Raw genomic sequence first — 26,630 nt, 5'->3', positions numbered from 1 at the left:
CTCCAGACTACTGTTCTCAGCCCTGCTAATAGAATGACCGCATTTTGGCTCCTCCTTGGTCTGCTTCCTAAGGGTTCTCGAATGAAAACAGAAACAGAGAGATCTTTCCACCTCTCTTGCAGCGTCTTTAACTTCGTTTCTTCAGGGCAGGGGGTGCGAAAGACACAACGTGGCAAGCCATTTCCGGTGGGTCACCAGACACCTCCGGCGGCAGGGCCTGGGGTTTCCCACGCTAGCATTAGCAAGGGAACCCTTTCCTTATCTCTGTTCCTCCATCAGAGAGAGGGGATTCCCTTGCTTATCTCAAATCTCCAGTGAACAGTCAGACAGAGGGAAGGATGTTTCTTGCTAGTATTAGCCAGGCGTGTGTGTGTGTGTGTGTGTGTTCCCCTGGCCCTGCCGAGTGTAGCCTTCGGAACCAAAAAGGCCATGTGCCTCTGCCTTTTTTTTAGAGTTTAAAGAATCCCTAGATTTTGTCTGCCTAGGCAAATAATGTCATGATCTGTAAGTCAATAAACAGGAAGAGGCTTCTGCCATTATTTTTTTCTGATGCAAAGATTAGTGTTGGAAAAGGTACATAAACTGCTGTGTTCAGATGCTCGTGCAGCCACCTTTTCTGATTCACTTACTCAACCTTCCTCAACCTGGGGCGCTCCAGATGTGTTGGACTGCATCTCCCAGAATGCCCCAGCCAGCAGAGCTGGCTGGGGCATTCTGGGAGTTGTAGTCCAACACATCTGGAGCGCCCCAGGTTGAGGAAGGCTGACTCACATGGTTTGGGAAACTAGGCAGCTGTGGCTAAAAGATAAATAGCATCACATAAGGTGCGATCCTAAGCATGTTGAGACAGAAATAGCCCTACCTCTCCTAGCATTCCCCAGGGAATTGTAGGGCTTTTTTTTTTGGTTTGCCTAAACATACATAGGATTGTGCGCTTGGTGAGCTTCATGCTTGAGGAGGAATTTCCAACCTGGTCTAACTCTGACAACTCGATTGCACGGGTCCTTGTTGAAGCGAGACCAGGCTGAGCTGAGCTGACCTTCCTCCGTTGTGTCTCACTTCCAGGTGATCAACCTGTACCAGATGACCCCAGAAATGTGGGAGGAAAGAATCACTGCCTGGTACGGCCAGCATCGAGGCAGAGCCAGGTGAGTCCTTTGAGAAAAGCCGCCATGTTGGAGGTGGTTGATGTATGTCAGTGGAGTCCAGTGCACAGCTATGTGGGAGCTGCTTCCCTTTGGCAAGATCCCACATAGCTGTTACTATTATTATTTTGTTATTGATTACATTTGTATACCGCCCCATAGCCGAAGCTCTCTAGGCGGTTTACATAAGATTAAAACGCTTAAAGACAATATATGGAATTTCAAACTACAGAAACGTACAACATACACAGAAACAGACATTTAAAACAACTACAAAACAGCTTTAAAAGCAGTGCAGCCACGTGGGCAAGTCAGATCACGTGGATCTTTCTCACCCAGTCGCCACCCCACAAGGGAGGAAGGTGTAGAATAGTAGAAAAGGCCCATGCAGTTGGCCCCGTGCTCACACACTGCTTGGGATTGCATCATAGGTAAATTGCTCTCATGCAGTTGTGTGTGTGTGTGTGTGTGTGTGTGTAGAGAGAGGGAGAGAGAGTGAGGGCATAGCTAGACCAGCCGATGTCCCAGGGATCGCCCTGGGATCATCCCCATGCGTTCACATGACGCACAGGGCATCCCGGGAGCAGGATAGCGGCCTACCCTTTTTTCACGGAACATGTGGGTGTGTATCACGGTTTGTCCTGTCTCCTCGCGAGTAACTGCAAAGAGCTGGGAGCTCTGTGCCCATCGGGTAGGGTGGGGAGAGCGGGGATTTTTTTTTTTAAAAAAACACCACTTAATGTTTTGCGCACGAGTGCTCCATCTCCTTTAAAAAAATTAACAAAATGACGGGCGCGACGTCTTCTTCCTCCTAGGACATTGCGCGCCGCGTGTAGACAAGTCCGGGAGACAGGCTCATTGCCTGTTCTGGATGGGGTTGCTCTGCCTCTGAAAGAACAGGTTCGTCGTTTGGGGGTACTCTTAGACCCATTTCTGTCGTTGGAGGCTCAAGTAGCCGCCACGGCTCGGAGTGCCTTTTACCATCTTCGGTTGGTTCGCCAACTACGGCCTCTCCTGGACAGGGATAGCTTGGCCACGGTGGTACAGGCATTGGTAATCTCAAGTTTGGATTACTGCAATGCGCTCTATGTGGGGCTGCCCTTGAAGCTGCTCCGGAAGCTGGAGCTAGTGCAGAACGCTGCAGCTCGGCTGTTGTCTGGAGCTGCTCCTTTCCAGCATGTAACTCCTCTGCTGAGGGAACTGCATTGGCTGCCTATTCGCTACCGGGCCAGGTCTAAGGTTCTTGTACTTGTGTACAAAACCCTAAATAACTTGGGACCAGGATACCTGAGAGAGCGCCTTCTCCCTTACCAACCTGCCCGGTCACTGAGGTCATCCGAGGGCCTGCTCCTGGTGGTTCCACCTAGATCCATCCTCCGACTGGAATCCACCAGGGGAAGAGCCTTCAGCGTGGTGGCCCCCCTCCTGTGGAACTCCCTGCCTCTGGAGGTCAGGCAGGCGCCAACCTTGTACTCCTTTCGGCGCCTCCTGAAAACATCTTTATTCCAAGAAGCCTTTCTTTAATATGCAGCCTTGGATCTCTGCTTTTGCTTCTTTTAAATTTTGTTTTAACTGTTTTATTCTGTTTTTATTTTCATTTTATCTTGTACACCGCTCCGAAATTTTTCAATGGGAAGCGGTATATAAATATTCTAAATAAATAAATAAAATAAAATAAATAAATAAATAATAGACCAGGGGGAGATCGTGCAAGAACCGTATCGCGAGATCCTCCCTCCTCTGCTGCGCTAGACCCTTTAGGTCTAGCCATGGCCTGAGAGTGAGAAGAGAGCTTTGGGGGTATTTATTTATTTATTTATTTATTACATTTTTATACCGCCCAATAGCCGAAGCTCTCTGGGCGGTTCACAAAAATTAAAACCACAGTAAAACACCCAACAGGTTAAAACACAATTACGAAATACAGTATAAAAAGCGCAACCAGGATAAAACCACACAGCAAAGTTGATATAAGATTAAAATACAGAGTTAAAACAGTAAAATTTAAATTTAAGTTAAAATTAAGTGTTAAAATACTGAGTGAATAAAAAGGTCTTCAGCTGGCGACGAAAGCAGTACAGTGTAGGCGCCAGGCGGACCTCTCTGGGGAGCTCGTTCCACAACCGGGGTGCCACAGCGGAGAAAGCCCTGCTCCTAGTAGCCACCTGCCTCACTTCCTTTGGCAGGGGCTCACGGAGAAGGGCCCCTGTAGATGATCTTAAGGTCCGGGTAGGAACATATGGGAGGAGGCGTTCCTTCAGATAGCCTGGCCCCAAACCGTTTAGGGCTTTAAATGTCAATACCAGCACTTTGAATTGGGCCCGGACCTGGACTGGCAGCCAATGAAGCTGGAAAAGGACTGGCGTGATGTGATCTCGCCAGCCAGTCCCTGTTAATAACCTTGCTGCCCTGTACATGGTGAGTAGAGGGTTTTCCTTGGCAGCACTTCTATCCACAGAAATGATCAGAGTTTTATCATTCCTCTGGACATGATGCACAAGGAGGATCTAAAAGGCAGCTGTAAAAGCCACACAAAAACAAAACCGACCACTGCAAGGTTTAATACCCAATATATTTGTGTGCCGACACGTTCTGAGAGATTACTCTTCGTCATGGGCAACTGAACCACGATGCAAGGAATTCTTTAAGAGCTAATCCACATCTCTGTAACTTTTCTGTGTTTGAATCGTTCTTACGAAGACTGCTCTTCGTGATGGAATACACACCATCGCGTGGATCTTCTCACAGTACAAGAATATTTCACCAGCTCTGGGCTGCGTTGGCCTTGCTTGTAAACCAAGTTTTAACGCCTTGAGACGGCTGTGATCCTAGTATGAAAGAAGCTTGTCAAGCTAAGAACCTGTTTTACTCTTTGGTCCTCCCTCCCTCCTGTTCATGTTACAGCGACGAAGCTGAAATGGAGTATCTGAAGATAGCCCAGGATCTAGAGATGTACGGTGTGAACTACTTCGCAATTCGGGTAAGGTCTCGGGGCTGTTTTTTGCACTTTTGAAGGAGAAAAGTGAAGCAAAAGCGAGGGAAGATTTATTTATTTATTTATTTATTATATTTATATACCACCCCACAGCCGAAGCTCTCTGGGCGGTTTACAACAATTAAAAATGGTAAACATTAAAAGTATACAAAATTTAAAAACCATCAAAAACATAAAAAACAGTATAAAAACAACAGTATCCATTTAAAAACAACAATTCTGGGGTCCATTAAAAACAAACTTAACGTAGTTAAATGCTATTAAAATTCCTGGGAGAAGAGAAAAGTCTTGACCTGGCGCCGAAAAAGATAACAGTGTGGGCGCCAGGCGAGCCTCGTCGGGGAGATCATTCCACAATTGGGGGGCCACCACTGAAAAGGCCCTCTCCCTTGTTGCCAACCTTCGAGCTTCCCTCAGAGTAGGCACTCGGAAGAGGACCTTAGATGTTGAGCGCAGTGTACGGGTAGTTTCATGTTGGGAGAGGCGTTCCATCAGGTATTGTGGTATTGTTCCATCAGGTATTGTGGTCCCAAGCCATGTAGGGCTTTATAGGTTAAAACCAGCACCTTGAATTGGGCTCAGAAACATATAGGCAGCCAATGCAAGCGGGCCAGAATCGGTGTTATATGCTCAAACCTCCCTGTTCCAGCTATCAATCTGGCCGCTGCATTTTGCACAAGCTGTAGCTTCCGGACCGTCTTCAAAGGCTTCCCCATGTAGAGGGCATTGCAGTAACCTAATTTGGAAGTTACCAAAGTATGGACAACTGAAGCTAGGTTATCCCTGTCCAGATAGGGGCGTAGCTGGGCCACCAACCGGAGTTGGTAGTAAGCATTCCGTGCCACCGAGGCCACCTGAGCCTCAAGTGACAAAGATGGTTCTAGGAGAACCCCCAACTACAAACCTGCTCCTTCAGGGGGAGTGCAACCCCATCCTCTTCCTTAGGCCATTTTGCTAAAAACTTGCTCCTGTTTTGCAGAGGAGAGTTTTACGCAGAACCTTTGCTGTGCTGGCAGCTTTCCTGTTGTAACTTCACCTGCAACCAGCAAGGTGCATTGAGAGGTTTCCCGAGGGGGTTGAATGAGTCACTGCCACTGCAGTTCGCTCTACCTAGGAAAGCCTGAATGCTCTCTTCTCTGCCCACCACCCCCGCTTTGACCAAGTTGATGCAGCAGAACAATTGACCAATGATGGAATCTTTACATCAGATCTGCGATGCAGATCCCAATAAAAATGACCTGTTCTTTTCTTTTCCTTTCCTTTCAGAACAAGAAGGGAACCGAGCTATTGCTTGGGGTTGATGCCTTGGGTCTCCACATATATGATCCAGAAAACAAACTGACTCCTAAAATTTCCTTCCCGTGGAATGAGATTCGGAACGTTTCTTACAGTGATAAGGAGGTAGGCACCGCCCCCCCCCCCCAGTCCTCCAGCCCTTCTGTACAAATGTTGGATCGGCAGTCATAGATTTGGGTCTTTCTTTCATCTTTTGCTCGGCTAGGATCACTCTGGCCAAAGTCTCATCAGGTGAAGAGTTCTCAACTATTACTATTATTTATTTGTATTCCACCTTTTGCCCAATACTGGGCCTCACGGCGGTATTACAAAGTTTAAAACATTCATTTTAAAACATAGGAAAAGAAATGTACAAAAAAAAAATGTTTAAAATACACAACACCCCCAAAGGAGCCTGCCTCTTAAGCTCCCAGTCCCAAAAAGATGTTGCCGCTGGGGGGTGAGATGGTCCTTTGCTGGGAGCCTGAGTCTGCTAGGAAGCAGTTGGAAGGTTCCACAGACTATGCAAACCCCCAAGGCAGGACAACAGCAGCCCCTGACTGGCCCCTTGCTTTGCAGGCTTCCTCTCCCGGCTGGATCAGATGGACACGATCCCAGGTCGCAGGAGCCTGCCTCTTAAGCTCCCAGTCCCCAAAACATGTTGTTTTACCTTCACTCGATAATGTTTCTGCATGATCTAATATGGTCAAAGCGATTAAAATGTTCCGCCGTTTATTTTTATTCCAGAATCCTTAAGTAATGACGGTCTCTTTAAAAATAAATACATTCTTAGACCATGGAATGATGGGAGCTTCAGTTCAATACCGGGTTGGGGAAGGCAGCTCTTAATCTTGTGTGTATATTTGTTAAAATCAAGAAAGAAGAGAAGCTCCCGGTTCTGGAGCCATTTCTTCTTCTTCTTCTTTTTTTTTTTACAGAAACTTTTGACATACAGTTTTAAAATGAAAATTGCCTTGCTATGCTTGACCCGGCAGATGGAGAGCTCACCAGTTGAGATTGCCTGCCCTGCCGGGTCTCTACGCGGGCCTTTAATTGCCCTTTTCACTGTGCTTATGCGAAACGAGAGCCTTTGGACCTGATTTATCCACCGGTACTGCACAGAATTTAGTAAAAACAAAAACCAAAACCACCCAGAGGCACCAGTTTTTACTCTGGATAGAGAATCCCCCCTCCCCCGTTGTACTGGAAAATACTGACGGAGTTCCTTTTTCTTCAGGATTGATCCAAATAGTGATTTGCAAAAGAAATTAGCATTTTTTTTGTGGGGTACGGTGGATAATATTTAGGCACGAACTGCTGAGGGCAAAGAGCTTAAAATGTCCCACTTCAGTTACTTTCATTTCTGAAGCCTTAAGCAATTAGCTCTTGATAGTCTCTTTTCATTTTCTTTTTTAAAAATTGGATAAATAATCCTATTAGCATTTTTTTGTGGCTCTACAAGACATTTTGCTGGCGATGGGCAGGTCTCCTCGGTTTAAGTTTTCCGACTGCGCCGTTCCTCCAGGAATCGCGAGCCCAAGCCCTTGTCTGCTAGGCCTTGGAACATAATAGCCTGTAATAGACCTGCCCCTTGAGGGAAGGCTCTGTCATCTTTTATCGTGTCAATAATCCTTGTAATAAGATGGCTCCTGCAAGTGAGATCTGACATGATAGTAAGCAGGCTTAATGGTGGCCTGGGACAGCCTCACTGACACATCAGAGGTGTTTAATCTAGTGTGGCAATTAGCAAGTGTTCGCCTGGAACTGGGGATGGTGCTTCCTCGCCCCCGTTGCTGGCAGGGAACTTGGGGATTTTTTTTTTGCAAGAGTTGAAATCGAAGCCGACATGTCGCACTTTCGCTCTAGGCTGCCAAAATGAAACAACAGCCCTTTGCTTGCACGAGACACCTTGATTCTCTCTCTAGGACTCAAGAAATAGAACCTTCCTCCCCCTGTGTACATTTTGGGCAAGAAATTGCCAGTTGCAGCTTTCTCTGTGTATTCCTGAGGAGGAAAGGAGGAAGATGTGGTGATGACCACCCATTGGGGTGGCTTTATTTATTTATTTAAGCATTTTTATGCCGCCATTCAGCCAAAAAAGGCTCTCAAAAGGGTGCTGGATAAATTCCTGGAGGAGGCGGCTATCCATGGCTACTAGCCCTGTTGGCTATGTGCTACCTCCGGTATCTGAGGCACTAAGCCTGTATACACCAGTTGCTGGGGAACATGGTTGGGAGGGTGCTGTTGCATCATGTCCTGCTTTGTTGCTCCCTGGCCGATGGCTGGTTGGCCGCTGTGTGAACAGAATGCTGGACTAGATGGACCCTTGGTCCGATCCAGCAGGGGCACTTCTTACGTTCTTAAGATGTGAATCTCCCAACCAGCCACCTCACGGAGCAATTTAATTTTGCTGCAGCTGCTTTGGCTCCCGGTTTGGTTCCAGGCTCTCGTTCGCACTGTCCCGTAACCGTCTTCCCCTTTGCGCTTACCGATGTTGCAAATTGGCTTTGCTTTTGGATCTAGTTTGTGGCCTGTGAAAAAGCCCCTGAAAGTATACAAAGACCTGCAAGGTACTGAACTTCCCCAATCCTCAGGGGACTGGTTGTCCCTTGATTGATTCTGCATTGGCAGTCAGCCAGAAAGTAAACCTCAGATGTGTTCCTCATTTAGGGAAGGACTTCAGCTCAGTGACAGAGCGCGTGCTTTGTACGCCAAAGGTTCCAGACTCAATACCTGGCTTGGAACCAAGGAGAACCAGCGCCAGTCCATGTAGACAATACTGGGCTACATGGGGCTTCCTGTCTAATGCTCCCATGACTTGGTTTAGCCATCCTGCAGTATCCTCGTCCTCTTCTGTTGTTGTTGTTGTTACTTTAAATCAGGTACACCAGATGAGAAACAAATTATGAAGAGGCAAGAATAAACGAATTGACAAAAAGCGCGATGCATTTCGGCCTGTCCCTTGCTTTGAGACTTTCTTCAGGGGGTAGAGAAATGTCTGCAGAGTCTTTCACAGCAAAAGCCCTCGTGCCAGTAGAATAATCCAGGAGATAATCTGTTTTGCTGTAGAATAATCCAGGATGCAATCTTGGTGCGTCCTGAGAACTTGTTTCTCTCCTGGTCTACCTGCTTCCGATGCTCACTTCCCTCTGCTTTTCTCCCCACCGTCATTTTAAATCACACTGACAAGTTCTGCCTCCCTTACAGTTTACGATAAAGCCCCTGGACAAAAAAATCGACGTCTTCAAATTCAACTCCTCCAAGCTGCGTGTGAATAAACTGGTAGGTACAGAGGTGGAATTGTGTTGGTGATGCTCTTTGCTGAGCAGTGATGTAGGCGTTCTCCCAAGGCAGCCATTCCTAAACTCTGTGGTGGGAAATGCAAGAAAGAAATCACGGAAAGGTCCGGGGAGCCCCACAGGCTCCTGGGTTCCTGCAAACCTGGAGAGCTGCTGCGGAGTCTGTATGAGGATCCTGAACGACAGGGGTTACGGGGAGCTTCAAATGGTCCCGGCTGAAACGAAGCTCAAGTATGTGCAGCTGCGTGAATCACATTCATCCCTTGTCTCTCCCACCCCACAGGGTTATTAATCCTGTCTTGGCCTCCCTCCTGTGCTGTTTTCCACCCACAGTCTAAATTTAAACTGCAAACTCCACCCACCAGAAGGTCCCAGATTCAATCCTCAACATCTCCCGTCAGGGCTAGGACAGATTCCTGCCTCAAACCCTGGAAAGCCGCTGCCGGTCAGTGTCAGCAGTACTGGGCTCCATGGACCATTGGTCCTATGTTCCTATTAGCACATATAACAAATGGGCTGTAGGAAGACTCCCCTTTCGTCTGATACGGAGTAGGCATGAGCCTAATAAGAAGTAGGTGCTGCCCGACAATGGTTGCACGCCTCCCTTTTGAGGAATATTTTTCTGAGGGATTTGAAGAACGCTTAGTGAGCTAGGCGTTTGCCTCCAAATATTTGTGAGTGGCTCTTTATTTGGCCAGGAAGAAGCCACAGTTTCAACAGCCGCATCAGGGCTTGCTTTGAGTCGTTGGTAGATCCCACTGAGAAATCGGTCTCTTGGAGTGTGTGGAAAACAGCAAGCTCTTGGGTAACACCCCCTCTCCCCCAAAAACCCACCTTTCCCTTCAGGGCCTCCATTGGTTTCCTCCCTTGGAAGTGCGATTGCTTCCTCTTATCACTATTCAGGAGCCTCATTGATGGGAGTTCTCCTCATTTCTCCTGTTTTACCTGGAGTTTTTCATGAGCTCACCCACTGATGAGTTTAACACTTGGTGTAAGGTATTGACCCATCCCACTGGTGAGCACTAATTTGCCCTGTCTTCTGCACACCTTGAGTGGCAATAGTATTAACTCCCTGGGGAACGTTCAGCTGGAGGGTTATCCTGAACCAGAGCCTTCATGGCTCTTGCTGCCTGTTACTGCCAAGGGAACTGACTCTCTGAACTAAGTTAATTCCCTTGAGCTGCCAGTGGTTTCTTGTGGCTGCAAAAAAAAAAAAAAGCAAATGCTATTCTGGGCTGCATTAATAGAAGCATAGCTTCCAAATTGCACGAGGTACTGGTTCCCCTCTATTCGGGACTGGTTAGGCCTCATCTTGAGTACTATGTCCAGTTCTGGGCACCACACTTAAGAAGGATGCTGACATGCTAGAGCGTGTTCAGAGGAGGGCAACCAGGATGATCAGGGGTCTGGAAACAAAGCCCTGTGAGGAGAGATTGAAAGAACTGGGCATGTTTAGCCTGGAGAAGAGAAGATTGAGGGGAGACATGATAGCACTCTTCGAATACTTGAAAGGTTGTCACACAGAGGAGGGCCAGGATCTCTTCTTGATCCTCCCAGAGTGCAGGACACAGACTAATGGGCTCAAGTTACAGGAATCCAGATTCCGTCTGGACATCAGGAAAAACTTCCTGACTGTTAGAGAAGTATGACATTGGAACCAATGACCTTCTTTCCCACCCTAGAAGCATTCAAGATGCATCTGGACAGCCATCTACCAGGGATGTTTTAAGGTGGATTCCTGCACTGATCAGGGGGTTGGACTCAATGGCCTTATAGGCCCCTTCAAACTTTACTATTTTGTGTTTCTATGATTCTGTGATTTTTTGCCTGTCAAAGGGCACCTGAAACCCCTTCAAACTAGTTAGGGCCTAATTTTCAAGAGTATCTGGATAAAGGTATCTGGATAAGTGAAAATAATTATGGGATCACTGGGAATGGGTGATTCTTTCCCCCTTCAGGGGAAAGGGGTGTATAACTCTGTAGTAGGACACATGTTTTGTAGACCAAAGGTCCCAGTTCAATCCCCAGCTGAGGAAGAAAAAAGCCTGTCTGAAACTCCAGAGAGCTTTTGCCAGAATTGTAGACTACTGAGCTAAAGGGACCATTGGGAAGGGTGACTATACGGAAAGGAGGACAGGGCTCCTGTATCTAACAGTTGCATAGAAAAGGGAATTTCAGCAGGTGTCATTTGTATGCATGCAGCACCTGGGGACATTCCCTCTCCAACAGTTAAAGCTGCAGGAACCCTGCCCTATTGACCAGATACAAAAGAGGGCAGGGCTCCTGCAGCTTTCACTGTGGTGAGGAAGAGGGAATTTCACCAGATGCTGCATGCATAACAATGTCACCTGCTGAAGTTCCCTTTTCTTTGCAACTGTTAAAGATACAGGAGCCCGGTCCTCCTTTCCATATGGTCACCCTACCAATGGGTTGACTTGGTATGAGACAGCCTGCGGTGTTCCTGTTATTACAAAGTCTGCATAGGAATGTGAGTCTGGTCTAGACATTAGAGGTGCCATGTGGAGGCCTCCTTAAACTGTTCTCCATGCCGCCACTTCTTGGAGGAGAGACTCTGTGGTGTAGTGGGTTAAAGTGTTGGACCAGGGCTCAGGAGACCCGGGTTCTAGTCCCCACTTGGCCATGAAGCTCACTGGGTGTTTGGGACCAGTCACAGACTCTCAGCCTAACCGACCTCAGAGGGTTGTGAGGATAAAACACAGCCTTCCTCACCCTGCTGTCCTCTAGATATTTTGGACTTCAAATCCCATCAACCCCAGCCAGCATGGGCAATGATCAGGAATTGGGAGTTGTAATCCAAGGCATCGATAAGATACCAGTTTGGGGACGGCTAGCCTTGGATTTCTTGAAGAAAAGGCAGGATATGAATGTAACACCCGAAGAAATAAACATAGGTAGTGGAAACGCTCCATATGTTGGCTTACCATGCAATTCTCTGAGATAGATGGGAGAAAAGTGCTGTTCAAATGCTGTTCAAAGAAGTTGTCCAACGTCCTCCTCCCCCTTCTCATTGGCTGGAACAGATCCTTCAGCTGTGCATTGGGAACCATGACCTGTTCATGAGGAGGAGGAAAGCCGATTCCCTTGAAGTCCAGCAGATGAAAGCCCAGGCCAGGGAGGAGAAGGCCAGGAAACAGGTGAGAGAGGGGCTGATTTCTATAAACATCCAGTTGAATGACCCAGAAGGAAACTGCTAGCCCATAAAGCGTTCCAGCGAACGTCTGAACTTTGGCAAATGTTGGCATTCCCATGCAGGAGATGACTATCAGAGCTAAATTTCGCAAGTGTCCAGAACCTGAGAAGCACACCACTGAATGTTGGCAGTCACTTAAATGTGACTTAGTTTGAGAAATATATATTTCCAGAAATTCATAAAATTCATTTGGGATTGTTGGACTGTATTGAGCAAATGCCAACACTGACCACATTTAGGAGACTTGTATGTGAACTGTTCACAATCTGTTGCATGGCGGGGTTAGTAGCTGAACTGCTCTGCTGCCCTTGATTTTCCATGAAAATGATTGATTTAAGATACGTCCTGACACAAGCTGTCATCTGTTTAGCTTTGGATCTGTTTGAGAACTGGATCCTTACTTTCCTCCCTCACCCCACAGCTATTAGTGCGCATGTGATATTTTTTCCTCCTGGATTTGTTTTTATACTTGACAAATTGTATTTAATCTATTTACTCTACTATAATATTACAGTTTATCACTAGTGAATCGCAATGTTCAAGAGGCCTCGCTTTAGATGCTGCATAACAATATTTTGTGTTTTTCCACCCAACCCTTGCCAAACGGGGCACGCCAATCTTCAAACTCACAACTGAGTCCGAAACGTACATTTATGATATATTTACGGTATCTCAGTCCGGCAAAAAGGTGCCCCATCACGATGCATGCACTCCTTTCCTTTCTCCTTCGAAAACAAATGCTGGGTTTCAGCTGGTTTTCAAGCTTGAAACATAGAATTGTGTCCTGAACATGTGTACCAAATTCCATTCTGGTGTCTCAAAATGCAAGAAAGGAATGAAATCTTTATTGCTAAAAGCGATAAGCCATCACAATTTAACATAGTTAGAAAAATAAAATACTAGTAAAAAGATGGGCTCTACGTAAATGGAATAAAAATAGATAACTTAAAATAAAATAAAAAACATAAACAAAAATACAAGGATATAAAAATACAAAATCACATTTACATAAATTAAGAGAACAACACCCTTAAAAAAGCCGTGCAGCTGCCAAATACATAAACAAAGTGGGAAATTAAACAAGAGGCGTCTCTTCACAGTCAGTTGCAATCCTTTGTGGTTTTATGTATGTTGTTTTCATTTCTTCTTCTTCATTGATATACTTTTTGGTCCCTCGGGCCACTGAAAATCGGTCCCGCTGTTTGAAGGGATTGTGGTTTGTTCTTCCTTGGTAGTTTGGGAAGATTTCATTCATTCTTTGCATTTTGAGACACCAGAATGGAATTTGGTACACATGTTCAGGACACAATTCTATGTTTCAAGCTTGAAAATCAGCTGAAACTACCCTTCTTTCTCCTCTTTCCTTTTCCATACCAAGAAATGCAATTCAGCAAGAAAATAAAAATGCCGAGTGAATGAGTGTTCACACATGCGAGCACACGCAGATCTTTAACCCTGCCCCCCCCACCCCCCAAATCTGTTGTTCTATTTCTGGCCTGTGGCCTTTGCTCTGTCTTGGGGAGGCTGCTTGCAGTTCAGACGGGACCTGGGAGGGGGAGCAGTGCGCTCTTGTGTCCTAATTAGATGGTGATGGAATGCGCAGCGACACTCCGCTGCATGCTGCCTGCATGCTAATTTGGGGCCTGGCCTGCTTTATCCGCTGCGGGTCAGCCCCAGCCAGCAGACGCAGCACATTGCAGGCAGCAGCATGGAGCCAATGAGCACATATCAGCAAATTGGATTGTATGAATCATTGTTTTCTGCTTGTAGACCTTTTCTACTTGCTGAAACCCACACAGCTAATCTGTACGGCGCTGCTCGGAATATAGATTGCCACTTCTGGGTAAGCTGCTAGATAGTGGCGGCGGCAGCAGCAGCGGAGTGGGTTCCTGGGCCAAGAGATGCTAAGCTTAGAGGAGTGTTAGGTTAAAGTACTGTTCTTGGATTTGCTGGTGTCAGGGGATGTTACGGCTCTGGCTCAGAGCTTAGTGCTGTGGGCAGCCAGTGCAGTGATAGTCTCTGTGGGTTTGCAGAGGCGAAGGGGCTTGGGTTGAGTTCAGCGCGAAGAGTGCAAATCAAAGGGGCCCAGAGGAACACGAGAGCAAGATCCTGAGCTGTGCAGGGACGGTGGACGGGAGGGATGCTTGTCTTCGGCTGTGTCGCCAAGCCAATAAAAACATTATCTTTACTAGCTGGAAAGGTAATTTTGACTCTGATAATGATGGCTCACGGTGGGTTTGGTGAAGAATAAATAATTGTATAGAACTTGGCAGCTGCTTTTAAGAAGAGAGAGGCCTGTCTGAGTTAATGGCAACCGAAGCCCTTTGGAACAAATTAATAGACAACAGGACAATCAATAGCTGTTCCTTAAGAGGCTCTGAGCCTCTGGTTGTCAACCACTGCCAGATGGGAATGGTCAATAAGGAATTAGGTGCCCTCTTAGAACTCTTGATAAATTATCTTTGCGCTCTCTCTCTCTCTCTCTCTCTCTCTCTCTCTCTCTCTCTCTCTCCTTTTTGTTCTTATGAACTCGACTACTCATCGTCTCCTGTTATTCGGTGCTGTGTGCAAAGTGCAGCGCTTCAATTTCACGGCTCAACTTCAGCGTTTGGCATCCTGTGATTCTCAGTGCTTAGTTTAAAGCGAGAGAGAGGTTTCCAGCTCTTAAGGAGGGACGCTTGTGCCTGTGTGAATGTTGCGTGGAATCGAGGAAGCTAGAGGATGCCGGGTGGCTGGAACTTCTGGTTGTCAGTATGGGCGAGGCTTCAGATCCCCAACTGATTGCCCTGCGTACCCTTCTGTGCTCTTGCACGGCTTGGCGTAGTATTTAATGTTAGTCATCTTACGAAAGGCCTACCCTATTTCTTCAACTCTAAGACGCACTTCCCCCCCATATAAACATTTCTAAAAATGGGGTGCGTCTTAGAATTGCGGGTGTGTCTTAGGGTTTTTTTCTCTGTTGGTGGTACTGAAATTAGTGTGCGTCTTAAAATCGATGGCGTCTTACAATCGAAGAAATACAGTATTTCCTTCCAGTTAGGGCTGGTAGAGATTTAAAGTCTTATCTAGGGGAATAGCGTAAGGATAATGGCACGTAAACAGCTTAATTATTGAATGAAAACCCAGAAATCTTAGGGTGCACCAAGCTGAATTTCCTCAACTCTGCCACAGCAAACTCCATGCCTTTAATCACCCCCCTCCTTAACAAACATGATACATTCTCTTGTAAATCTGACTCGTGGAAGCAGAACTGATTGTGCCAAGTAAATATACAGATTCCGTCACTGGCGTAGCCCTAATAAATGGAATTTTTTAGTGCAGCGTACGTACGATCTGCACACATCGGTTACTCTTAATATGTATGACTTTTCTGCTTCCCTCTCTTCTCCCCCTAGCTGGAGCGCCAACGTTTAGCCCGAGAGAAGCAGATGAGAGAAGAGGCGGAGCGAACGAGGGATGAGTTGGAGAGGAGGCTGTTGCAATTAAAAGAAGAGGCAACAATGGCAAATGAAGCCCTGGTAGGTCTCTTCAGGCTGACTTGCAGTGACATTTCCCCATTAACACCAAATAAGTAAGAATGTAAGAAGAACCCCGCTGGATCAGACCAAAGGGTTCATCTAATCCAGCATTTTGTTCACTTATTAATCAGCCAGCTGCCCGTAGGAAGCCCATGAGTAGGACATGAATGTAGCAGCACTCATGTTCCCTGGCAACCGGTCTACATAAGCCTTTGACACTGGAGGTACCATATCTCCCATCAGGACCAGTAGCCATGGATAGCCTTCATGAATTTGTCTAACCCCCTTTTAATGCTGCCCGGGTTGGTGTCCATCACTGGACCTTGCGGTAGAAAATCCCATAGTTTGAGAGCTTCGGCTATTGGGCGGTATAGTAATGCAATAAATAAGCGCCGTGGGACGGAGTTCTTCTTTCCATCTGTCCTGAATCTTCCTCCGTTCAGTTTTGTGGGATGGCCCCTTTGGGTTCTAGTATTATGACAGATGAAGGCTGTATTCAGGTGACTGGGTTTCCTGCTTTGTGGGCCAAGCTGAACAGGCATCCGTTTCGTGACGGGGTCCTGCGCGACATCTTAAATTGACATTGATGCCCCTCTGCATTGTGAGTGCGATGGACCACCATAACGGTTTAGGAGAATAGGTAGTCTGCATCTGCTCATAGCATTACGAATTGTTGGGTTGGAATATTATATATATATGTGCTTTGCTCCCTCCACCTAGACAAGATCTTTCTCCAAAGGCTGTGGGATGGGGCAGTCAGACAAAAAGCCCTCCTGGAACAGACACGAAGTCTGTCTAGTCCAGCCTCTAGTCACAGTGGCATCCATTAATAGATTTGACTCTTCCGATGCAGCTTTTGGTCAATATCTCTTCCCAAAGGTTGTTTCTAGCAAATGAGAGAATGTAACCCAGAACTGTCTGCCATGGAACCACTGGATAAAGGGAAATTTGAACATTTGTAGCAGGGCTTTCCAGTCAGGGGCGAAGCAAAGGAAGTGAGAAACCTATCCAGTTTTCACTGGGCGGCCCAGGAGCTGGGATTTGAGGGGATCCTGCCACCATCCTTGCTAGAGGACATCCCTGGACAAAGAAGAGGGGAGGTTGATTCACCCTGGAACGTCTGAGATAGGGTGACCCTATGAAAAGGAGGACTGGGCTTCTGTATCTTTAACACTTGTGTCAAAAAGGGGATTTCAGCGCATCCCATTTGTATGCATTCAGCACCTGCTGAAATTCCCTCTTCATCACAACAGTTAAAGCTGCAGGAGCCCTGCCCTCTTTTGTATCCGGTCACTCTAGTATACCTAGTGCAGCTTTCACTGTTGTGATGAAGAGGGAATTTCACCAGGTGCTGCAAGCATACAAAGGACACCTGCTGGAATTCCCTTTTCTACGCAACTGTTCTACAGAAGCCCTTTCCTTTCCATATGGTCACCCTACGTGAGATTAGAAATTTCTAGTAAATTCGGATGTTCCTTTTGGACCTAATCCCATTTGACTGGTTAGCCCACATTATCTTTCCCCATATGCTTTAAGGTAGATTCGTGCATTGAGCAGGAGGTTGGACTTGATGGCTTTATAGGCCCCTTCCAACTCCATGATTCTATGATCCAGATTTTAGGCTGCTGGAAGCCAAGGACACAACCGCTAGTCAAAGCTAGCCATGCAGTTGGTATAGACATATGACTCAAGGTAATTATGCTACCTGGAGTAGCCGTTAAGGTGGTCACCCACCCATCTGAACTGGCTTTCCTTTTTTGGGAAGAAATTTAAAATCATTATTAAGTGATTAAAATTCCATTAAGTCTTATGCCAAGAATAAGAGATTCAGATTCTGCCAAAATAGCTTACAATGGATGTAACACGAAAGGAAGAAGGAAAAAAGGAAACAAACACACCCAGCATTCTGGTCTAGCCTCTTTACAGGTGGAAAAGCCATGGAAGGTGCCTTTACTGGAGTGGAGATGGGGCAGGGGCGGGGCGGGCAAGTAGTAGTTGGTTCTTGCCTCTTTCTGACACCTGTTGGGTGGAACCGTCACTGATTGAGACCTTCTTCTCATGGACGTGGTCAGCCTGCATCTGGGCTGTACTGCCACAGACTGAGTGCTCCTCCATAAAAAAAGAAATCCCCTGAATATAGAAAGTTAGCATGTCAGGGAGAAGAGCTCTAACCAGGCTTCTTCCTGAGGTGCTAATTTTCTGTGTGCGTGGATATTTTTTTTTACCGCCATGGTGGAGCATTCTGCCTTGTGAGCCCCAATCTGAAGTGGCTCAGCTGCAGGTTTACCACTTCTATGAGAGGAAAGCCAGAGTCCTTTTTAGGAAGAGACTCTTGACCCCCCCCCCTTGACGCGGCGAGCCATTGGACAGGTGGCTGTAATTTTCCACCCCTCTCGCCCAGATGAGATCTGAAGAAACAGCAGACCTGCTGGCTGAAAAAGCGCAGATCACGGAAGAGGAAGCGAAGCTGCTCGCTCAGAAAGCAGCCGAAGCGGAGCAGGAGATGCAGCGGATCAAGGCTACGGCCATCCGGACCGAGGAAGAGAAGCGGCTGATGGAGCAGAAAGTGCTGGAGGCGGAGATGCTGGCGCTGAAGATGGCGGAAGAATCTGAAAGAAGGTAAGGCGGGGGAAGGAGGCGCACCTGCCTGCCTGCTTGGCCCTCTCGGATGTGTCTGTGCACCTTTTTGTTCAGGAATGGTTACATCACTAGATGGAACACTGCTTTGAACATAGGAAGCTGGGCCGGGCCAGCGGTCCATCCTGGCTAGTATAATAATAATAACAACAACAACAACAACAACAAAATTATTTCTTACCCGCCTCTCCGTTTGGATCAAAGCAGGGAACAACAATAAGTATGAATACATAAAATTGATTAAAAGCATAGTACACATTATTAAAACATCCTAAAAACATCCTAAAATTCCACTGGATAGGCCTGCTGGAAAAATCAGTCTCAATAGCTTTCTTAAATGCTAAAAGACTTAAGTTGATGAGTCTCCTCCAGCAGGCCATTCCACAGTCTGGGAGCGGCAGAAGAGAAGGTCCTCTGAGTAATACTTGTCAGCCTAATTTTGGTTGAAGTAGATTTTCCCCAGAGGACCTGAGTGTGGGCCGGATTGTACGGGAGAAGGCGATCCCGCAGGTAGCCCAAACCGTGTAGGGCTTTAAAGGTGATCACCAACACTTTATATTTCGCCCGGAAACTAAGCCAGTGAAGAGATTTTAAAACTGGTGTAATGTGGTCCCCCCTAGGTGTACCGGTGACCAGCCTGGCTGCCATATTTGGAACTAATTGAAGTAGAATAGGCACACAGGTAGCCCTATGTAGAGCGCATTGCAGAAGCCGAGCTTCAAAGTTACCAGCACGTGCACGACTGTCTTTAGGTCTTCCGACTCTAGGAAGGGGTGCAGTTGGCGTATCAGCCAAAGCTGACAGTAGGCACTAGTATTGACTTCTCCGGCAGCAGCTCTCCCGGGTAGCCTAGTTGAGGCCTTCCCCAGCCCTGCTACCTGAGATGCTTCTTACCTGGAGACAGCAGGAGTTTGAACCTGGGACTTCCTCAAGCGGAGCACAGACTCTGCTATTGACCTCTGGTGCCTCTCCTCCGTTTTTATTTATTTATTTATTTATTTAGAGTATTTTTATCCCGCACCTCAGCCAAAAGGCTCTCGGAACGGCTTACAATGTATCAATAAAGAAGACAGTCCCTACCCTTGAGGCTTACATTCTAAAAAAAGACATGACACACAAGGAAAAGGGGATGGGGAGGGAAGAGGGAGAAAATAAAAAGAAATTAAGGAGACTGTTTAGGCTGGTGGGAAGGCCCTGCTCCGTCCTCTCATCTCCCAATGGAGGGGCAAACCAACAGCTCCTTCTTCCCCACAAGGTGAAGATGTTAGCCCTGGGGGGGGGGGGGTGCAACTGAAGCAGGCTCTGATGGTTTTGGTTCTGTCAATACTTCACTGCCTCCTTTTATAACACTCCCCAAATATTTACGCTGGTTTTGGGGGGGAAGAGAGAAAGACGCTTCAGGGCATGACGACAAAACCGCAAATTCTTTCAGAATGGAGGGGGCAAGGGGACGTACCGCAGACTTAATTAGGTTGGCGCTTGCTAGATGCAAGACAGATTTCAGGTTGCGCCCAGGGATGTTCTCCCCTTTGAAATTACGAAAGCCACCTGCCTCTGGCGACAGTCGGAACACGTGGGCCTTTCGCAGGGAGTAGAAGTGAATAAAATTGCGGTACTCCTCCGATGATCAAAGCTGGAGAATGAGTAATGCTGTGGGTTTTTTTAAAAAGTTGTTTTGAAATGGAAAAGATCACAAAGTTGTGTTCTTTAAGCTTCTATCCAAAAAGTTATAAAAGCATAACAGTAAAGTATACTTTAAAACGGCAACACTGGCCTACCTTACAGGGCTGTTGTAAGGATGATAGAAATGAAGTCTGTGGAGCGCTTTGAACCCTCGAAAGCACTATTTGAGTTTCATCATAGATGGCACGCCTCCTCCCATATATACCTGCTCGGACGTTAAGATCATCCACAGGGGCCTTTCTCCGTGAGCCCCTGCCAAAGGAAGTGAGGCAGGTGGCTACTAGGAGCAGGGCTTTCTCCGCTGTGGCACCCCGGTTGTGGAATGAGCTCCCCAGAGAGGTCCGCCTGGCGCCTACACTGTACTCCTTTCGTCACCAGCTGAAGACCTTTTTGTTCTCTCAGTATTTTAACACTTAATTTTAGCTTAAATTTAAATTTTACTGTTCTAATTCTGTATTTTAATCTTATATCAATTTCTGCTGCGTGGTTTTATCCTGGTTGTGCTTTTTATGCTGTATTTGTGTTTTTAGACAGTTGGTTGTTTTATTATGGTTTTAATTTTTGTGAACCGCCCAGAGATCTTCGGCTATTGGGTGGTATAAAAATGTAATAAATAAATAATAGTGAATGGGGTTCCTCAGATAGGTCAGGCAGCTGGCTGTCAACACCCCCCCACCCCCGGCTCTTCTTGCCCCACGCTTTGGCCGCTTGCTCCGGTGGAAAGATGTGCCATCGAGCCCAGCCTTTAAGTTTGGGCACTGGCTGATTTCTCAGCTGCTCAAGAAACACACGCCGTATCCTCCAAGGCATTGCGATGCCATTAATTAAGTTTTCTGCCTCTAGATATTAAACTGAATTCATTACTCTCCCCCCCCCCCGTTTCCAATATCTCGCTGCAGATCTCTTTCTGCCCCCCCTCCCCAAAATCACGAGGTTCCTGCTTTATGCCAGGCCTTCGCTTTCCCGATCCTCCGGGCATAGGAGGGCTGCTGCCAAGGGCTCTTGTCATAAATTGCATTCATTAGTGAGCAAATTAACAATAGCGCTAATTCCGTTCTGAGCTCTTTGTCTCGTTTCCCTCCTTTCCCTCCTGTGTTTGGGCTCCTGTCTTCTTGCGTTTGGTGACTTTCAACTTATTTGTTGTTTCTGGGCTTCGCTTGCCAAGCGCCTCCGTGCCAGATATTTTTCAGGAAAAGGGGTTTACTCACTGCTACTTTCCTCTTCCTCCACTGCCACCCCCTCCCCCCTGTAACTTGCTGCTCAGAAAGCTTCAGAAGGACCTGTCAAGTCCAAGGGGGTAGTCATTCGTTCTGGAAACCTCGACCCCCCTCATTAAGTACTGCTTGCTCTTTCCTTGCACGGGGGACGGGATACCCAACAGCTCTTAATAGCATTGGAGTAACACTTAGAAGGTAGAAGCTTCTGCTCCTGGAGAGAATGTGTTCTTAGAACTTGCCTTGGACTAAAAAGAAGAACTCCCAATGTTCTCCCCCCCACTCCGCCCCCCGGGTCCATCCTTCCCTGGACAACCGTCAATCTGCTCCTGCGATTTGGGGAAAGAGAGGTGTGACGCTGGCATAGTGAGCAGAGCGCTGGATTCATGGATGGAGGGTGTTCAACCTGTTCTGGATGGGGTTGCACTCCCCCTGAAGGAGCAGGTTCGTAGCTTGGGGGTTCTCCTAGAACCATCTCTGTCACTTGAGGCCCAGGTGGCTTCGGTGGCACGGAGTGCCTTCTACCAGCTTCGGTTGGTAGCCCAGCTACGCTCCTATCTGGACAGGGATCACCTGGCTTATTTATTTATTTATTAATTAATTTATTACATTTCTATACCGCCCAATAGCCGGAGCTCTCTGGGCGGTTCACAAAAGATTAAAAACATTCAAAGTATGTTCAGTTGTCCATGCTCTGGTAACCTCCAAGTTAGATTACTGCAATGCGCTCTACACGAGGCTTCCTTTAAAGACGGTTCGGAAGCTGCAGCTTGTGCAAAATGCAGCGGCCAGATTGATAACTGGAACCAAAAGGTTTGAACATATAAGACTGATTCTGGTCCACTTGCATTGGCTGCCTGTATGTTTCCGAGCCCAATTCAAGGTGCTGGTTTTGACCTATAAAGCCTTACATGGCTTGGGACCACAATACCTAACGGAACGCCTCTCCCGACACGAACCCACCCGTACCCTATGCTCAACATCTAAGGTCCTCCTCCGGGTGCCTACTCCAAGAGAAACTTGGAGGATGGCAACAAGGGAGAGGGCCTTCTCAGTGGTGGCCCCCCAATGCTGGAGTGATCTCCCTGACGGGGCTCGCCTGGCACCAACATTGTTATCTTTTCGGCGCCAGGTCAAGACTTTTCTTTTCTCCCAGGCATTTAACAGCATATGCTGAGTTTTTTCTTAACTGAACCCAGAATAGTTGTTTTAAATGGATATTGCCTGTTATGCTTTTTAAGGTTTTAAATTTTGTATATTTGTTTTTAATGTTCACTGTTTTTAATCTTTGTAAACCGCACAGAAAACTTCAGCTATGGGGTGGTATATAGATGATGATGATGATGATGATGATGATTATTTATTTATTTATTTAAGGATTTTTATGCTGCCATTCAGCCAAAAAAGGCTCTCACGGCGGCTTACAAAAGTATTTCTTGACAGTCCCTACCCACAGGCTTACAATCTAAAAGACATGACACAAAAGGAAAGGGGATTGGGAGGGAGGAAAGGAAAGCAAATTCAGGCACTACAATCTTAGTTGGAAAGTTCAGCAGTGACAGTTGACAGCAGGAGGGAGGGGGCTCTCAGCTGGAGCTGGACCCAGGCATGGTGGAGAGGTGCCTGGCTGCTGCTTCCTCCCTCTCTGGTGGCCTCTGCAGAGACAGTTGGTAGCAGGAGGGAGGGGGCTCTGAGCTGGAGCTGGACCCAGGCACGGTGGAGAGGTGCCTGGCTGCTGCTTCCTCCCTCTCTGGTGGCCTCTGCAGAGACAGTTGACAGCAGGAGGGAGGGGGCTCTCAGCTGGAGCTGGACCCAGGCTCGGTGGAGAGGTGCCTGGCTGCTGCTTCCTCCCTCACTGGTGGCCTCTGCAGAGACAGTTGGTAGCAGGAGGGAGGGGGCTCTGAGCTGGAGCTGGACCCAGGCACGGTGGAGAGGTGCCTGGCTGCTGCTTCCTCCCTCTCTGGTGGCCTCTGCAGAGACAGTTGACAGCAGGAGGGAGGGGGCTCTCAGCTGGAGCTGGACCCAGGCACGGTGGAGAGGTGCCTGGCTGCTGCTTCCTCCCTCACTGGTGGCCTCTGCAGAGACAGTTGGTAGCAGGAGGGAGGGGGCTCTGAGCTGGAGCTGGACCCAGGCACGGTGGAGAGGTGCCTGGCTGCTGCTTCCTCCCTCTCTGGTGGCCTCTGCAGAGACAGTTGACAGCAGGAGGGAGGGGGCTCTCAGCTGGAGCTGGACCCAGGCTCGGTGGAGAGGTGCCTGGCTGCTGCTTCCTCCCTCACTGGTGGCCTCTGCAGAGACAGTTGGTAGCAGGAGGGAGGGGGCTCTCAGCTGGAGCTGGACCCAGGCACGGTGGAGAGGTGCCTGGCTGCTGCTTCCTCCCTCACTGGTGGCCTCTGCAGAGACAGTTGGTAGCAGGAGGGAGGGGGCTCTCAGCTGGAGCTGGATCCAGGCACGGTGGAGAGGTGCCTGGCTACTGCTTCCTCCCTCTCTGGTGGCCTCTGCAGTCATTATTATTATGATGATAATAATGCCATCTTGGCCCAGCTCTTGGCCTTGACTCCTGTCTTGTGTTGTTGCTTCTAGGGCAAAGGAGGCGGATCAGCTCAAGCAGGACCTGCAGGAAGCCCGTGACTCTGAACGGAGAGCCAAGCAGAAACTCTTGGAAATTACCAGCAAGTCATCTTACACAGTAAGGATGACTCTGTACTATTGCATCATTCTCTCTTCCTTCCCTCTGCAATTTTCCGGTACTGGTTCCCCTCTATTTGGCCCTGGTTAGGCCTCATCTTGAGTACTGTGTCCAGTTCTGGGCACCACACTTCAAGAAGGATGCAGACGAACTGGAGGAGGTTCAGAGGAGGGCAATGAGGATGATCAGGGCTCTGGAAACAAAGCCCTATGAGGAGAGACTGAAAGAACTGGGCATGTTTAGTTTGGAGAAGAGAAGACTGAGCGGAGACATGAGAGCACTCTTCAAGGACTTGAAAAGTTGTCACACATAGAGGAGTGCCAGGATCTCTTCTCGATCCTCCCAGACTGTAGGATACAGAATAATGGGCTCAAGTTACTGGGAGCCAGATTCTGGCTGGACATCAGGAAAAACTTCCTGACTGTTAGAGCAGTATGACAATGGAACCAATGACCTAGGGAGGTCATTGGCTCTCCTACCCTAGAGGCATTCAAGAGGCAGCTGGACAGCCGTCTTTCAGATATGCTTTAAGGTGGATTCCAGCATTGAGCAGTTGGTTGGACTTGATGGCCTCGGAGACCCCTTCCAACTCAACTATTCTATGATTCTATAGTGCTCACCCCTGGCAGTCTGTGCCAAAGTCACCGAACTCTACAATCCCAATTCCTGAATGCTACGTTTGGAGGTTATGAAAATTGGCCAAAGTTGCATCAATTTTCTCAGGTGGGACGGGTTTTTTTAAGAGTCCCGGGAGAAATACACCTGCAACGCGAGGGAGATGGAGACATGGGAAAGTATGAGATCTCCGTGCTCAGCTTAGACGTCCTTTGAATGCCAAGCATTTCTAAGGCTTTTAGCAGAAGTTGCCACCACGTCTTGCTCCTACCATGAGGTCTAGAAACTCTCCCCCGTCTTCAAAACGAAAGCCTCGATTTTCAGGGATTTGGCTTCGGCTTCTGTTTGTCCAAGTTACACAGCAAAGGTTTGGAAAAAAAAACCCTTTAAAAAATGCAAGCGGAGCACCACTGCTTCTTCCTAACCTTGGGGGTTCTTACAGGGCTACCCTGCTGTGTGCTTTGTGAGAGTAATCAGTCTGTTTTGAGCTAGTGAAATGTAGGCATCTGTTCCTGGAGCTTTTAGCAGGTGCTTGACTCCTTAAATCCCTTTATCGTCCTCTTAGTAGTAGAAAAATTACGAGACCTCAATTTAAACTGGAAGGCAATGGATTTTTAAGGGGAGTGAAAGGCTGTGGCTTGTTAAATGGCTGCGTTTATTAAACGATAGAACTCGGCATCACGGAGCAGCGATGAGATTTCCTGTTACTCTCTGCAGTTGCCTTGTCCACTTCTTCTGTTTTGCTCATTGCGCGCACCGTTCCAGGATTTGAGGTGGAGACCGTAAGCACGGAGGGTTGGGAGATTCACACCTTAAGAACATCAGAAGTGCCCTGCTGGATCGGACCAAGGTCCAGCTAGTCTAGCATTCTGTGCACACAGCGGCCCGGCAGCTGCTCACAGGAAAATCACAAGCAGGACATGAGTGCGCCAGCACCCTCCCGCCCATGTTCCCCAGCAACTGGTCTATAGGTAGTAAATATAGGTGTAGGACTCAATGGTCTTATAGGCCCCTTCCAGCTCTACTATTCTATGATCCTAGTGATGTAGGGTTCAAAAAGGTGGACCAGATATCTAAATAAGTATCCTTTTGAAGGTGAACATCAGAAGAGCCCTGCTGGGTCAGACCTTGGGTCCATCTAATCCAGCACTTTGTTGACACAGTGGCCAACCAGCTGTCGGTCAGGGACCCACAAGCAGGACACCAGTGCAACAGCACCCTCCCACCCATGTTCCCCAGCAACTGGTGTAAATAGTCTTACTGGATAGCAACACTGGCAGGATAGACAATCATCCCCGTTCTAAAAGGGCCACAGTTGAAGTTGGGGAAGGTGGTGAGGAGTGGGGCAGCAAAGTGAGGAACATAGGAAACTGCCCTATACAGACCATTGGTGCATCTAAGTCAGACCATTGGTGCATCTAAGCCCAGTATTGATGACACTGACTGGCAGTGGCTCTCCAGGGTTTCAGGGAGGCAGGTGTTTTTCTGGCCCTACCCAGAGGTGCTGGCTTTTGAGCCTGGGACCTTTTGCACGCAAAGCACGTGCTCTACCGCTAAGCTACAACTCCTCCCGAGGAGACTTTTCTTGTGTATTGATGGAGTTTCAGAGGGGAAAGACAGGGAGCCTCTCAAGATGGAATAGCCGGAACTGGGAAAACACAGGCGGAGAAGGAGATTTGGAGAAACAGATTAAAAGGGGGCAATGGGGGACATGTTGTGGATGGATGAGCGAGGAGAGAGAAGGCCGGGGATGTGGAAAGGCCATGCTCAGTGGTGGAGGCCCTGTTCAGCACACAGAAGGGCCCAGGTTTGTACCCTGATATCATCAGGTAGGGCTAGGAAAAATTCCTGGCTGAATCCCTGGAGAGCCGCTGCTGCCAGTCAGTGTCGACAGTACTGAGCTAGATGGACCACAGACACACAGGTTTCTGTGTTACAGAGTAGCATATATTAGGACTGAGTACATGAGGGTCTTACCCTACCCTGTGCCTGTTTGCATTCTCTTCCCCTCCTTATTGTTTTACTATGATTTTATTAGATTGTAAGCCTATGCGGCAGGGTCTTGCTATTTACTGTTTTACTCTGTATAGCACCATGTACACTGATGGTGCTATATAAATAATAATCCCCATGGAAATCCCCAATTGTTGCCTTCTTCTTCTGGACCTGGAAATATAGTAGGGGTCAGGGACAGCAAGATACAGTCCATCTTCCCCCATCCTGGCACCCTCCCGATGTGTGGGACTACACCTCCCATCCTTCTCAGCTGGTGTGTGCGTGCGCGCGCACGTGTGCATGTGCTTGTGTTTTCCTTCGGATTAAAAGGCTGGCTCCTTTTTTCAGGGAGAGGGG

At 47.8% G+C, this 26,630-nt stretch overlaps 1 protein-coding gene across 5 annotated transcripts in view; it reads left to right on the top strand.

Annotated features, from left to right (window-relative positions):
- The window catches only part of NF2 (NF2, moesin-ezrin-radixin like (MERLIN) tumor suppressor), a 114,692-nt gene that overhangs the window by 47,126 nt on the left and 40,936 nt on the right, over positions 1-26,630 (top strand). For all 5 annotated transcript variants that reach the window (XM_063143976.1, XM_063143977.1, XM_063143978.1 and 2 more), the window contains exons 6-13: positions 1,066-1,148; positions 4,050-4,125; positions 5,407-5,541; positions 8,623-8,697; positions 11,756-11,869; positions 15,321-15,443; positions 17,845-18,062; positions 23,558-23,663. In XM_063143976.1, the coding sequence (XP_063000046.1) occupies positions 1,066-1,148; positions 4,050-4,125; positions 5,407-5,541; positions 8,623-8,697; positions 11,756-11,869; positions 15,321-15,443; positions 17,845-18,062; positions 23,558-23,663 (930 nt within the window). The remainder of the gene's footprint in view (positions 1-1,065; positions 1,149-4,049; positions 4,126-5,406; positions 5,542-8,622; positions 8,698-11,755; positions 11,870-15,320; positions 15,444-17,844; positions 18,063-23,557; positions 23,664-26,630) is intronic.

The sequence above is a fragment of the Elgaria multicarinata genome, chromosome 18 (genome assembly GCF_023053635.1).
Source record: "Elgaria multicarinata webbii isolate HBS135686 ecotype San Diego chromosome 18, rElgMul1.1.pri, whole genome shotgun sequence".
NCBI classification, from domain to species: domain Eukaryota; kingdom Metazoa; phylum Chordata; class Lepidosauria; order Squamata; family Anguidae; genus Elgaria; species Elgaria multicarinata.
The sequence above is the reverse complement of the archived record's forward strand: the minus strand, read 5'-3'. Positions and strand labels throughout refer to the sequence as shown.